The following is a 13414-nucleotide window of genomic DNA, read 5'->3' as shown; positions in this document are numbered from 1 at the left end:
ACACCAGCCCACTTACGTCAGTGCAGTAAATCAAGGATCCATCCTTCTTAAAATATGCTGCATATTCTTCTCTACTTTGGTACCAATAGGAAGTTGTAGTAAGTTTTTATTTCTAACCGATTCATGTGTTGTTGTCTGCTGCTATGACCCATCATCGTGTTAAACCGCACCTATATTTTGACTCTATTATCAGATAAACTAGCCATTTTGCTTTTAAAATAGGTTTTAATATCAGAAAATATTGCACTTAAAAAGTGTAATTAAAATTAAATATAGATATTCAATTAATTATAGTGCAAGAATAAGACAAAATATAACTGACAGCTAAAATATGTATATTGTGAAGAAAAGCAAACTAATAGAGAAAAATGTTTTTCATTTTTTGGATTCGGTGCTCAAAAATATACAGTTATCAGATGAAATAATCAAAACATTTCTTTCGGTGCCAATCTTCTAACTAAGCTGTGGTGCTGAATGGACAGCTCCCGGCTCCTCGCGCTAAACACAGTGAAACTCGCAACGGTGAATTACTTAGTAAAGGGAACTCTGAGGTAATTTTTATCTTAAGAATAGCCCTGCTACGGTGAAGATCAGACTTAAAACATTGTAATATATTTATAAACATAACACGTGCAAAAAACAGTATAGACAAATTACAGGTTTCAGGGTTAGTTTGGTGGAGCTGTCCGAGAACAGTATGTAATCCCGTTATGTTGGCTTTGATCGCTTCGGCAACTTTAATCTTTAAAACTCTGGAGGCTCCTCAACAAACGAAATCGCAATGTCTATTACAACAACAACAACAACAACAACAACAACAACAATAATAATAATAATAATAATAATAATAATAATAATAATAATAATAATAATAATAATCCTGGTATTTTTGGATTTCTTGCACGTTTAAGACCATATCATGTCTACATTTCCCGCTCGCAATGGGTGGGTGGCAATTTCAGTTTCCAGTTCCGAGAACTCTGGCAGCACTTGGCAGCTTCATCTTTCCAGTTCTCCTCATCTCGATTTTATTTCCAGTCAGCAGGTGCCACTCGCGGACTCCGCGTGCGTGTTCTTGACGAGGGGAGGTGGGGTTGCGGAGTACACAGGGGGGTGTGTCTCAGCACCATCAGGAGGGGCTTGAAAGGGGGGAGGAGGGTGTTATTGTTCCGAGGATCTTGGTAACTGCGATTCGCTGTCACTTTCACGGTAGAGTTGAGAGGTGGCGCAAGATTGTTGCCTACGTTACTTTCTTTATTCAAAAAAATCGAAACAAATAAGCCAAAATAAAAGGAAAAGCATCTGGCTCTCTCGCTTACAGAAGTGCAAGGCCGCTCTGTAGACACTGGAAATATTTTTATTGCGTTATTCTTGTGAAGGCGATCAAATAGCCGGAGTGGAGGATTAGAGAAGGACACAGTGTGACCCGATCTGAAGCGAGAGAAAACAGTGAGCACAGGAGAGGTATGTTCTCTGCCTTTCCCCTTATTTATTTCTGCGGGGGTGGCCAGATGCGTTAATCTAGTGATCTGTTTTTTTAGTACAAATTGGGGGTTGGGGGTATTGGTGGTTATCCTTTGCAAAGACTCCGCAAAGTAGAAGGTTTGAGCCGTTGCGACTCACGCTAAGATGTTTTATTATTTGCTAATGTACACCTGCAGCCTTTGACGCCGGAAACCCAAATCCCCGTTTTTCGGTTTCTTTCAGGGCACTTACTGACTTGGAGGAATAAGGAAGCTTATTTTCCGGTCCATGTTTTGATGACGTTTGCCTTGGCGTCCTTTACGCTCGTTAGGCTAATGGTCCCTGTACTCTTGCGCCAGTCCTTTATTACGGTTTTGTCTGATTTGTTACAGATGCGGGTGCACTATCTTCTCGGGTTCTGTACGCTCTTCTTGCTCCAAGTTGAGGGCAGACGCACTGAAATCATCACTGCAGCCAGCAACAATGGAAATTCCGTAGACAACGACAAATGGCTAAGCACCGTCTCCCAGTATGACAAAGATCGATACTGGAACAAATTCCGAGACGTAAGTACTATGGGGTTTTATTTGAATAGCGTGCTAAGTGAAGGAGCCGTAAAACTGCGGTTCCAGCATCTCCTTATACAGCTGCAGAGATCAGTACGTGCTAAAAGTGTTCGTGTTCCCCTAAACTCCACAAGACAGGAGTTGTAAAGATTAGAGAAACCATTGCCGTTGACTGGGACATTTTTAGATCACTACTAAAGAAGTTGTCAGACATTAGAAATGACTTTTAAATGATTACTGCTATGAACAAGAATGGATTTAAATCATTGTCAAAGTTTTCGGTGTTTATGTTGGTGTTAATGTCACTTATGTAACTGAGCACTCAGTTATCTCTCGGATGGTTTCATTTGCTGAGCTTGGTGCAAGGTTATTCTATGCTAAATGAAAAGTTAATCGCCCGATTACACCATAAAAATGAATGTGTATTTACGGAAATACTTCACTGCAGCAATGCAATGTTTCAAGCACAGGTAAAGCTGGAAGTACATTGCGATGGCAGCTGAAGGGTCCTGCTGAGCTGGCTGGCCGTTTATGATGGGTTTAATTGTCTGGTACGTGCGCGCTTAAAAATTAAAGCAGCGTTTCTCAACTTTTAAGTATTTGCGACCCGAGTTTTCATAACAGTTTTAATCGCGCCACCCTAACATTTTTTTGAAATGTAGATGCATATTTTATTATACCTAAACTTTTATCGACATTTATGTAACTGTATTTATTGTTCTAGTATCAGAATGTAGTTTAAGTTAATTTGTTTTGGTTTCAACAGATTTTTTTTCATATTTTTGATTCTTGTTTTCTTTTTTTCATATTTTTTCGTGCCCCCCTAGGGGCCCGCCCCACAGGTTGAGAACCACTGAATTAAAGGGTCAAAGGGGTTCTTCAGATCGATTGTCATAGGGGAACCAATTTTAGTTTCGAAAAGAAGTATACAGAAAGAACCTTTATTCATTTAGGTTATCTACTAACATCTACAAACTATGCAGATTTCTGAAATACCAGTGGGTTCCTAATTTTCAAAGACCTCACTCTGCACACAATAATGCAGGCTTAATTTTTCCTTCCTTACTCTGTTCATATCCTGCTAGGTAGCCTACCAGACATTAAAGATTTAGTTTTTTGTCCACATATTATGAACCTTTTCAAATCCTAAAAGAACTAACTTCAAATGCAAAGAACCCATCACAGAGTTAAATGGCTTTTTGTAAAGTAATGCGTCTGGGGGGCAATACGGCATAACTCTACACCTTGTGTACATAGCACACTTTCATACAAAAAGTAGCTCAAAGTGCTTTACAAACTGAAGAAAAGAGAAATAAAAAAAAATAAGAAATTAAAATAAGACAACATTAGTTAACATAGAAAAGGAGTAAGGTCCGATGGCCAGGGTGGACAGAAAAACAGAAAAAAAAACTCCAGACAGCTGGAGAAAAAAAATAAAATCTGCAGGGGTTCCAGGCCACGGGACCGCCCAGTCCCCTCTGGGCATTCTACCTAACATAAATGAAATAGTCCTCGTTGTAGTTAGGGTTCTCACGGAGTCACTTGATGTTGATGGTCATACAGACTTCTGGCTTTTCATCTCTCCATCATTGTTGGAACATCACAGTGCTTTGAATAGATGGTGGTGACACAAGCCACCACCAAAAGGACACCGGAAAAGGAAACAGAAGAGAGAATAGGGGTTAGTATAGAGTGTGCATTACTGTTAGGAGGGAATCTGACATTTCCTTTCTTAACAAGCAAATTTTAATCGATTTGTTTATTTAGTTATTTTTTATATTCAACTTTTGGCATTAATATCTATCTATCTATCTATTATATAGTGCCTTTCACATCTATCTATCTTATAGTGCCTTTCATATCTATCTATCTATCTATTATATAGTGCCTTTCACATCTATCTATCTATCTATCTATTATATAGTGCCTTTCACATCTATCTATCTATCATATAGTCTATCTATCTATCTATCATATAGTGCCTTTCACATCTATCTATCTATCTATCTATCTCCTCTTTTCACCTATAGTGCCTTTCATATCTATCTATCTATCTATCATATAGTGCCTTTCACATCTATCTATCTATCTATTTATCTATCTATCATATAGTGCCTTTCACATCTATCCTATCTATCTATCTTTCTATATATGAAGCTTGTGGAATGAAATTCTTACTTGCGCCTGCTCTCTATCTGGAAGAAATATAAAGTGTAAATGCATCACATAGACAAACAGCAAAAGTTACATGTAAAGCCCCTAATATACAAATCTGTACACTACATAATGAAGGACTTTATGCATTGCACAAACCTATGAGACATCTCCAGATAGCAGTTGGACAAAAGAAAAAAAAAAAACGATGTAGTGTCATAAAAGAAAATCATATTTTCAGGTGGAGTGGTGGCTCTCTGGCTAAAGGTTCTGCTCTGTTATTTTCCCATGTGTGCAAGAAGAGATTCTGCTCCTTTGGATACTCAAGGAAGGTCCATAACCTGAGAATTGCTCTGGGGTGCTGTGCGATGGCTGACACTATGTTCTGACCCCCAAAGGTCATGTGAAGAGACATTTTCCCCTCAGGAATTACCAGAGTAAATCAAAATCAAGAAATGAATGGTAGATTCTTCTTACACTCTTAAAATAAATGTGTCAAAGTGTTTTTTTCAAGCAGTGCCATAAGTGAACCATTTTTGGTTCTCAAAACAACCAGCCACATCAGGATTAAATAACAAAATCATCTAAACAATGTACAGAAGTTATTTAAAAACAATTAAAATGTTAGGTTTTATCATTACAAAAATATAAATAGAGAGACATCAGACAGCCTGTACAGCCCACTAGTGCATTCAGTGCAGTTCTGCTCACCTCATTACAAAGAGGACAGAGTAACACTTGACGCTGTGCACAGAAAAGCAAGCAGGCGCGCTCCCCAGGACTTGAGGATGTGTCCTCCTCTGACAGACTCCGAGAATTAAAGCTGTTTAGTCTCAAGCAGAGGCGACTGCATGGGAACCTATAATATACCAATTGATAAAGTAGGTCTGGCAGAATTCTTTAACCTTAAAGGTAAATCGTATACTCATGGTCACTCACCGGTCATTGAGCAGCAAAGACTGCATATCTTCAGGTCTTTCCAACACATCAATAAAGCAGATCCACCAGAATTCATTCAACTTAAGGTTTGAATCACATACGTGAGGGTGCGTTTGGAAATTAAGGGGAAGTGAATGTGAGATTGAAGCCAAGAAGCCCTTCTTTATGTAATTCAGTTCATTAAAATCCTCAAAGGCATCACATAATTCTTTGAACTAAATAGTAAATCAATACTTGTGGACATCAGTGAAAATGAAGGGGACCTGCATGTAGGACTGACCCAGATAGCATTTGCTTACTCAGAGTTGTCAGAATCTGGAGCAAACTACTTGAAGTAGAAACACTGACAACCTTTAAGAAGGAACTGGATGAGACACTTGGACAGCTTAGCGATTAGCTGAACAAATCAGACTTGATGGACACATTGGTCTCCTCTCATTTGTCAAATTTCCTATGTTCTTATGTAACAATGTTTATTTATTTAGATATGTATGCAAGCTCCATAAATAACTATGAATAGGTGATTACAGATTTGTGAAATATTAATGGATTCTTGTTTACGAAAGGACACAATCACACAGTCAAAGTTGAGGTCTTCTTAATCTGCTAGACCTCTGACCATACATACTGTAATAGATTTCTGTTTTGTCCACACATTGTGAACCTTTTCAAAGTCCAAAGAACCAACTTCATACACAAATGGGTCTTTGTCAGGCAAACGTTGAACTGAAAACCACAGAACCCAGTCAGGCGCCCTTTCACTCTTAATAATAAAGGTGCCAGAGTGGTTCTTCAGGGAGATGCCATAGAGGAACCCAAAAGACCCCTCCACATGAGGGTTCCAGAAAGACCCTTTTATTTATTTAGATTTGTAACAAACCCCATACAGTGAATTCCCATGAATAGACGGTAACAGAATTGTGAAATACCAATGAGTCCAGATTTTAAATGAACTCCCGCTGCATACAACCCCACAGAGTAAGCTTTGGTTTTCTTTATCTCTTAGTATCTTGCTTAGTAGCCCACCAAACATTAAGGATTTCAGTATTTTTTTTTTTTCTACATATAGGAAAGCTTTTTAAAGCACAAAGAGCCAACTTCATATGCAAAGAACTCTGCCCAGAATGAAAGAGTGCTTTGTCAAGCAATGAGTAGCGGTCTGGAGCCGCTCAGATTCACACCATCGTAGGGTCGGTGATTTGTTTATTTTTTTGGTGGGGATCCCAGGAACGCCCCACTCACACACAGAGACACGAAATAACGGTATATTACCTAATGAAGCTGTATTTCAAATGAAACAAAAATATAAGCAACAAATGGACAAATAACCCTCCCTTTCCCCCACAACAATATCAAATACCAACACACCGATAAACACTCATGACAAAGTCCTTAACACAGTCCAAATGCAGAGGTAATGGATGAAGTGGAGGGAAGGAAAAGGTGACAATCCAGGGAACAGCTCTCTGTAAGTAATTTATTAAACAGCCCAACCAGTAGCCCTGATGTGGCGAGGGGTGGTGTGATTAGGGAATGCTCTCTCCGACAATGGCGATGGTAAATCCAACACGTTACTCACAAGACAGGTAGGTAACAGACAGCCCATACATTCATACAGGCGGGAGATGATGTAGATGGGTGAACACAAACACAAAGACGGACCTCCTTTGCTGCTTAGCCAGCTCCCTTTTAAGATTCCAGCTGGCCCATCTTGCTCCCAGCAGCCCCTGTGTTTTCCTCAATGTCCAATCAGGGCAATACCCTTAGGGTCAGCTGGGAAATGGAGTCCTTTAAGTTGTATTGCTGCTACAAATGGCTCAATGACTATCCATACATCCCAATAATAATCATAAAAAGCCATTAAAGAACTAGGAGTTTTTAAGAGTGTAATGACCCCATTTTTTAAGAGTACAGAAGGAAAAGTGTTGTTAGACCTATGGATCAATTTATGCCAGCCATTCCAGACCGACAAAGCCTGCTTCTCCGACTCTGTCTTTATTTTCGAGGTGCCTTTCTCACCGTTTTACTTTTCGTTTTTCTTCTGTACACTTTTTCGTCGGTGAAGGCGACTCTCTCAGTGGGCGCCTTTACTCCTCCTTGTGTGTCTCAAACTTGCCCCTCTTCTTTCATTGCATCATCCAAGCCAAACTGACCAATCAGATTGCTCTGAGGGACTGGCCACACAGAAGGCACAGGGACTGGAATCGTAAGCTGCACCTACATGAGAAATATAGTAGCCAAAATGTGAAATCTAGAATTAAGAAATACATGTAGTGAAAAAAATAAAGATGGATTTATACTTTTAAAGGAAAAAAAGTGAATGTTGAAAATGGTAATTATTTTCTACTTAAGGACTGCTATGAAAAGGATGAAGAATGGAAAAGCCATTGGTCCAGATGACATACCTGTGGAAGCATGGAGGTGTCTAGGAGAGATGGCAGTGGAGTTTTTAACCAGATTGCTAAATGGAATCTTGGAAAGTGAGAGGATGCCTGAGCAGTAGAGAGGAAATGTACTGGTGCCGATATTTAAGAATAAGGGGTATGTGCAGAACTGTAGTAACTACAGAGGGATAAAATTGATGAGCCACAGCATGAAGTTATGGGAAAGAGTAGTGGAAGCTAGGCTAAGAAGTGAGGTGATGATTAGTGAGCAGCAGTATGGTTTCATGCTAAGTAAGAGCACCACAGATGCGATGTTTGCTCTGAGGGTGTTGATGGAGAAGTTTAGAGAAGGCCAGAAGGGGTTGCATTGCGTCTTTGTTGACCTGGAGAAAGCATATGACAGGGTGCCTCGAGAGGAGCTGTGGTATTGTATGAGGAAGTCGGGAGTGACAGAGAAGTACGTAAGAATTGTACAGGATATGTACGAGGGAAGTGTGACAATGATGAGGTCTGCAGTAGGAGCGACAAATGCATTCAATGTGGAGGTGGGATTTCATCAGGGATTGGCTCTGAGCCCTTTCTTATTTGCAATGATGATGGACAGGTTGACAGACGAGATTAGGCAGGAATCCCCTTGGACTATGATGTTAGCTGATGACATGGTGTTCTATAGCGATAGTAGGGAGCAGGTTGAGGATACCCTGGAGAGGAGGAGAACAAGACAGAATACATGTATGTAAATGAGAGGGAGGTCAGTGGAATGGTGAGGATGAAGGGTGCAGAGTTGTTGAAGGTGGATGAGTTTAAATACTTGGGATCAACAGTACAGAGTAATGGGGTTTGTGAAAGAGAGGTGAAGAAGAGAGTGCAGGCAGGGTGGAGTGGGTGGAGAAGAGTGTCAGGAGTGATTTGTGACAGACAGGCATCAGCAAGAGTGAAAGGGAAGGTCTACAGGACAGTAGTGAGACCAGCTATGTTATATGGGTTGGAGACGGTGGCACTGACCAGAAAGCAGGAGACAGAGCTGGAGGTGGCAGAGTTAAAGATGGTAAGATTTGCATTGGATGTGACGAGGATGGACAGGATTAGAAATGAGGACATTAGAGGGTCAACTCAAGTTGGACGGTTGGGAGACAAAGTCAGAGAGGTGAGATTGCGTTGGTTTGGACATGTGCAGTGGAAAGATGCTGAGTATATTGGGAGAAGGATGCCAAGGATAGAGGTGCCAGGGAAGAGGAAAAGAGGAAGGCCTAAGAGAAGGTTTATGGATGTGGTGAGAGAGGACATGCAGGTAATGGGTGTAACAGAACAAGAGGCAGAGGACAGGAAGATGGAAGAAGATGATTCACTGTGGCAACCACTAATGGGAGCAGCAAGAAGAAGAAGAAGAAGAAGAAGAAGAAGAAGAAGAAGAAGAAGAAGAAGAAGATTGGTTAAACTATAACAAACACTGGGCTACAACATTCACACAACAAGAAAACATTTGGCCAGACGTGATGAGGACATGGTTGCTTATGAACACTGAATGCAGTACAGTGTGGCAGTTTACCTAACCTTTGGTTCCTGACATTATGCGTAATAAATACTTTATTGCACCACAATGGTATCCTGAAAGACTCCATTTGCTCATAGTAAATGAAACAAGAGCGCAACATAAAGGTTGACATATTTCCAAAGGCCAAATAGCATTAACACTAAATTGTATTTTGTATACTAAACAAGCAAGCTAGATAAACTTTTATATAAAGTACTTCCAAAGGCCAAATGACATTACAATTAAATTGTGTTTTTCTATCTGACATTTATCTTTGTTTTAGGACTTGCCTTGGGGCCCCGCTAGTCTTCCAGCTTTCATTCTTTCTGAGTCATCAATTGCAGTATTTACTTCGGCTTCTTGATTGCTTTTCAGCTCTAATAGTCTGATTCAATGCTGCGCTAGTGTCAGAGGAATTACATTTAGATGATGAGATTAAGTTTAGATTTAGGCGAAACCGACCACGTTGCTGTTGCTGATATACAAGATCTATTAATACAAGGCGATTAGAATGCTTCCACTTGAAACTTAGACAAATCACCGGATATTTGAAGATGCATTAGCCTGTGATTGTTAGAGGAGATGCGTGGATATGCGTGCCGCTGCACATCTGTTCACCGCGCTGGGCTTTTTGATCCATATTTAGATGTGTTTTGCAGCGGTGGATGTTCAGGAAATCTTCTCAGACATGCTGGTTATGCTTTGAAATATCCAATAACAATCCCGGTTGTATTCTGTAGTGACACTCATTATTAATGATGCCTTTCACGTTTCCGTTTCTTCTTGGCCAAAAATATCATCTAAGACTATGGCTTCTTTTGTGCATTCCTTGGGACCTCTGTGCTGATGGTGTGTTACAGTCTTGTATGTGTGTGTGTGTGTGTGTGTGTGTGTGTGTCTGTCTACAATATGATGTATGGGTACAGTGCATGCTAGAAAACCTTTTGGAATTTTAACCTTGTACTGCACTTGATGATCATTAGCTTGATTGCTACTGAGAAATGGAAGATTCTGAAACACACCAGTGGTTCTTACCTGCTGCCTCTGACTGGACACTGAGACTGCAGTGTCTTCTAAAGGGTTGGTGGTATTTCTTAGGTCATCATAAAGGCTAATTAGTAGTATATGACACACACACTTTGGGGATTTCATGTCCGGTTGCATTTGCTCATTAGTGCCCACTCTCATGCCAGTGTTATACACTACCCAGATTCTTAACAATTAAAGTATCAGAGAATCGTTTTTCAGAGCATTGCTATAAGGCAGGGGTCTCAAACACCGGTCCTGGAGGGTCGCAGTGGTTGCAGATTTTCATTCTAACCCTATTCTCAATAAGTGGCCTGTTTTTGCTGCTAATTAACTTCTTTTGCATTAATTTGAATTTTCTTGCTCTTGAAGACTCAGACCCCTTAATTATTTCTTTTTCCTTAATTAGCAGCCAAACAATAATGAGATACAAAATGAACCAAAACAGGACCAGCAAACTGTGTCCCATCATGCAATATCTGAAAATAAAGAAAGATGAAAGTCTCAGGAATGCTGATCTGTTCAGATCCCCTAAACATTTGAACAGTGATCTTAGAAAAGAGAAAATCAACAATTTTTGGAAATGTCTGCTATTACACAATCAGAGAAAGAACGGGTTTTATTAACAACAAGACTCGGCTCCTAATTAAGCAACTGGTTGGAGTCCAATTGGTGGGAGTTTGAGGCCCTGACTTAGTTGGTCTTCTGTTGACTCACTCACTACATGTTTCATTTCTGTTTGGGTGCCATTTGGGTGCCAAGAAATTAAGCAATTCAGAGAAACGATGAAGAAATTCAGGGGAACAAATCTTAAAAAAAGCAAGTTAATTAAAATGAAAGGAAAAAGAGTTAATTGGCAGCATAAAATGTTCACCAATTAAGAAAAGGGTTTGAATGAAAACCTGCAGCCACTGCAGCCCTCCAGGACCAGAGTCTGAGACCACTGTTATAAGGGTACCGTTTTTGAACCATCCACAAGAAGGTCCTTGAAAGCAACTTTATTTATTTAGATCTGATGCAGGTTCCATAATTAGCTTTAACACTGAGTTGCTGACTTTCAAAACACTTTCGCTGCACACAGTAACACATGGCTAAGTTCAGACTTCTGTGTTAGTAGCTTTCTATACATTAAGGATTTTTTTTTCTACAAATTTTGAACCTTTTCAAAGCCCAGAGAACCAGCTTCTTATACAGAGAGCCCTTCCCAGAATGTTCCTTGTCAAGCGGTAGATCTACCAGAAACCAGCAGAGTGCCATTTTAGATCCGTTTTTTTAAGGGAGCCCTTGCAGCTTGAGCAGCGTCTTGGCCTGTGCTCTATACAGCATTGTCATCACGCCTTCGGCTCTGACCCCTAGAGGGCACTGCTTCTCTTTTTTTTACACATTCAGCCTACCTCGAGGAACTCGTTCCACATGTACGTTCGCCGTGCCATTTTGATCGCCGTTCTCATCTAGCAGCACCAGGTGGTCCATTTGACCAGTTGACCTTGAGTTTGCGCCGCTGGGTCAGGAGATCACGTCCGAGGGAGGTCTTCACGGTGTTGCTCATTTAACACTCGTCATCCTCACACGGGTTGCAAGTGTTGGGGTCTTTTCAGATGTGCCTATGTAATAATCCGTTCGCAGGAAGTGAACTTCCAGAGCAGTTCTATTCTAGTTTTATGTATTTAGACTTTTTTTCTCTTCTTTTAACTACAGTAAAAGAGTTCACTGTCATGCTTAAAAATGACCATATAAAAGAAGCGATTGTGGGTTTATTTATTTTTTTATCTATTCATATAAATCAAAGCTAATCTCACCGTGTGCGTTAAATGCTGTGGTAGTCTGTCTGGCTGTGCGAGGCTAAATTACATCTTACAAGGCTTGACACAAAACAACGTGCGATCGCAGCGAGGGTCCATTCTGTTTCAAATTGAAAAGAGATTAAAATAAATATATGTTCGCCGATTTTGGTCTCCATTCGCGCCTTTCGCTAAAAACACCGCGATGGAGCTATAATTAATGATAAAAGAGAATCTTTTAAAGGAAGGTATAAGCGAGTCCTACTGAGGGAATCTGAAAACTCATTAACAGGTAGCATATAAATCGAGGCACTAACGAAGCCAGCCGCGGATATGCTCTGATTTAGGGCAGAAATGACATTTTAGTGACTTTAGCTGACTGATATCAGGGGCTTGCGCACTGCAGAGAGGCTTGGCACTCTTTATATTGACATGAAGGTGACACTCTGAACCCGACATTTTAGGGGAGTGGAGCCTGTTCAAGCAGCACTGCGCGCAACGGCAGGGACCTTCAGCCGCTGTCATCGTACGAGACACTCCGGCACTGCAGGAGTCCGCTAATCTAAAAGACAACGTCTGACCGAGAGGAAAACCAAATGGCCTGGAGCGGCATTTAACCTCGGAACACTGCCTCCGTTAATCTATGGGGGAATATTTCCGACAAAATCAAATAAATACGGAAATAAGCAAAAAGTACAGTGAAAAGTAACGGTAAAATACACAATAACTGTGAGTGCAACATGACATCTACGGGAAATGGACACCACCTTTCTTTTACACCCAAAAATTCTGTAATGGCACTTTACTGGGGAGTGTGGCTCCTAGCCTCCATTGCTTGGACCAAGTACAGTTCAGTTCCGATATGAAACTGGGTCTTCGAGTTTTCACAAGGTTCCTATTATGTGGACAAAGCCGAAATCTTTAATGTACTTTTATCCTTCCAAATACATGAACCCTTTGGTATTTCAAAAATCTATTGTTATCTATTCATAGAGTTATGGAGCCTGTTTACAGGCCTGAGTAAATAAAAGTTCTTTCTGGAATGTTCAAGTGGATGGTTGTTAAGGGACCCAAACACAATCCCATTATGGCATCACTTTGAAGAACCACTTTGGCATAAGGATGAGATAGCAGAGTTAACGAATATCTGTTAAACATTCTTGAAAGGCCAATGAGATGTAAGTCAGGGTTTGGGTTCAAATAAAGTAAAAGACCAGAAATGGGGTCCTCTGGGCGTTGCGTTGTATGGTCTTGTGCAGTGTCCTCACTCTGCACACAGAATTGCAAAGTACTCTGGTGATAAAGCTGCTAGAAGACTTGTTGTAACTAATTCTTGAGTATAAGGTCAACCTCATTAGTTTCAACTGCAGTATGTATGTATGTATCTATTGTGGCGAGTGGCTGGGGGTGGCACCCAGCTGGGATGCCTGGAAGGACCAAAGGAGGGATTATGGCTCCTCTGGACCACGAGAGGGCAGCTGCCCTGGTTGGTATGGGGACCACGGGAACAGAGCATGGAAGCTCAACCCTATAGGGGCCCGTGGTCACCACCAGAGGGCGCCCAGA

At 40.7% G+C, this 13414-nt stretch overlaps 1 protein-coding gene across 2 annotated transcripts in view; it reads left to right on the top strand.

The window, feature by feature from the left end:
- Window positions 1-1183: 1183 nt before the first annotated feature.
- The window catches only part of spock1 (SPARC (osteonectin), cwcv and kazal like domains proteoglycan 1), a 605301-nt gene continuing 593070 nt past the window's right edge, over window positions 1184-13414 (top strand). For both annotated transcript variants that reach the window (XM_039774114.1, XM_039774113.1), the window contains exons 1-2: window positions 1184-1464; window positions 1857-2030. In XM_039774114.1, the coding sequence (XP_039630048.1) occupies window positions 1857-2030 (174 nt within the window). In that variant the 5' untranslated portion in view covers window positions 1184-1464. The remainder of the gene's footprint in view (window positions 1465-1856; window positions 2031-13414) is intronic.

Source organism: Polypterus senegalus, chromosome 13 (assembly GCF_016835505.1).
Source record: "Polypterus senegalus isolate Bchr_013 chromosome 13, ASM1683550v1, whole genome shotgun sequence".
Taxonomy (NCBI): Eukaryota; Metazoa; Chordata; class Cladistia; order Polypteriformes; family Polypteridae; genus Polypterus; species Polypterus senegalus.
The sequence above is the reverse complement of the archived record's forward strand: the minus strand, read 5'-3'. Positions and strand labels throughout refer to the sequence as shown.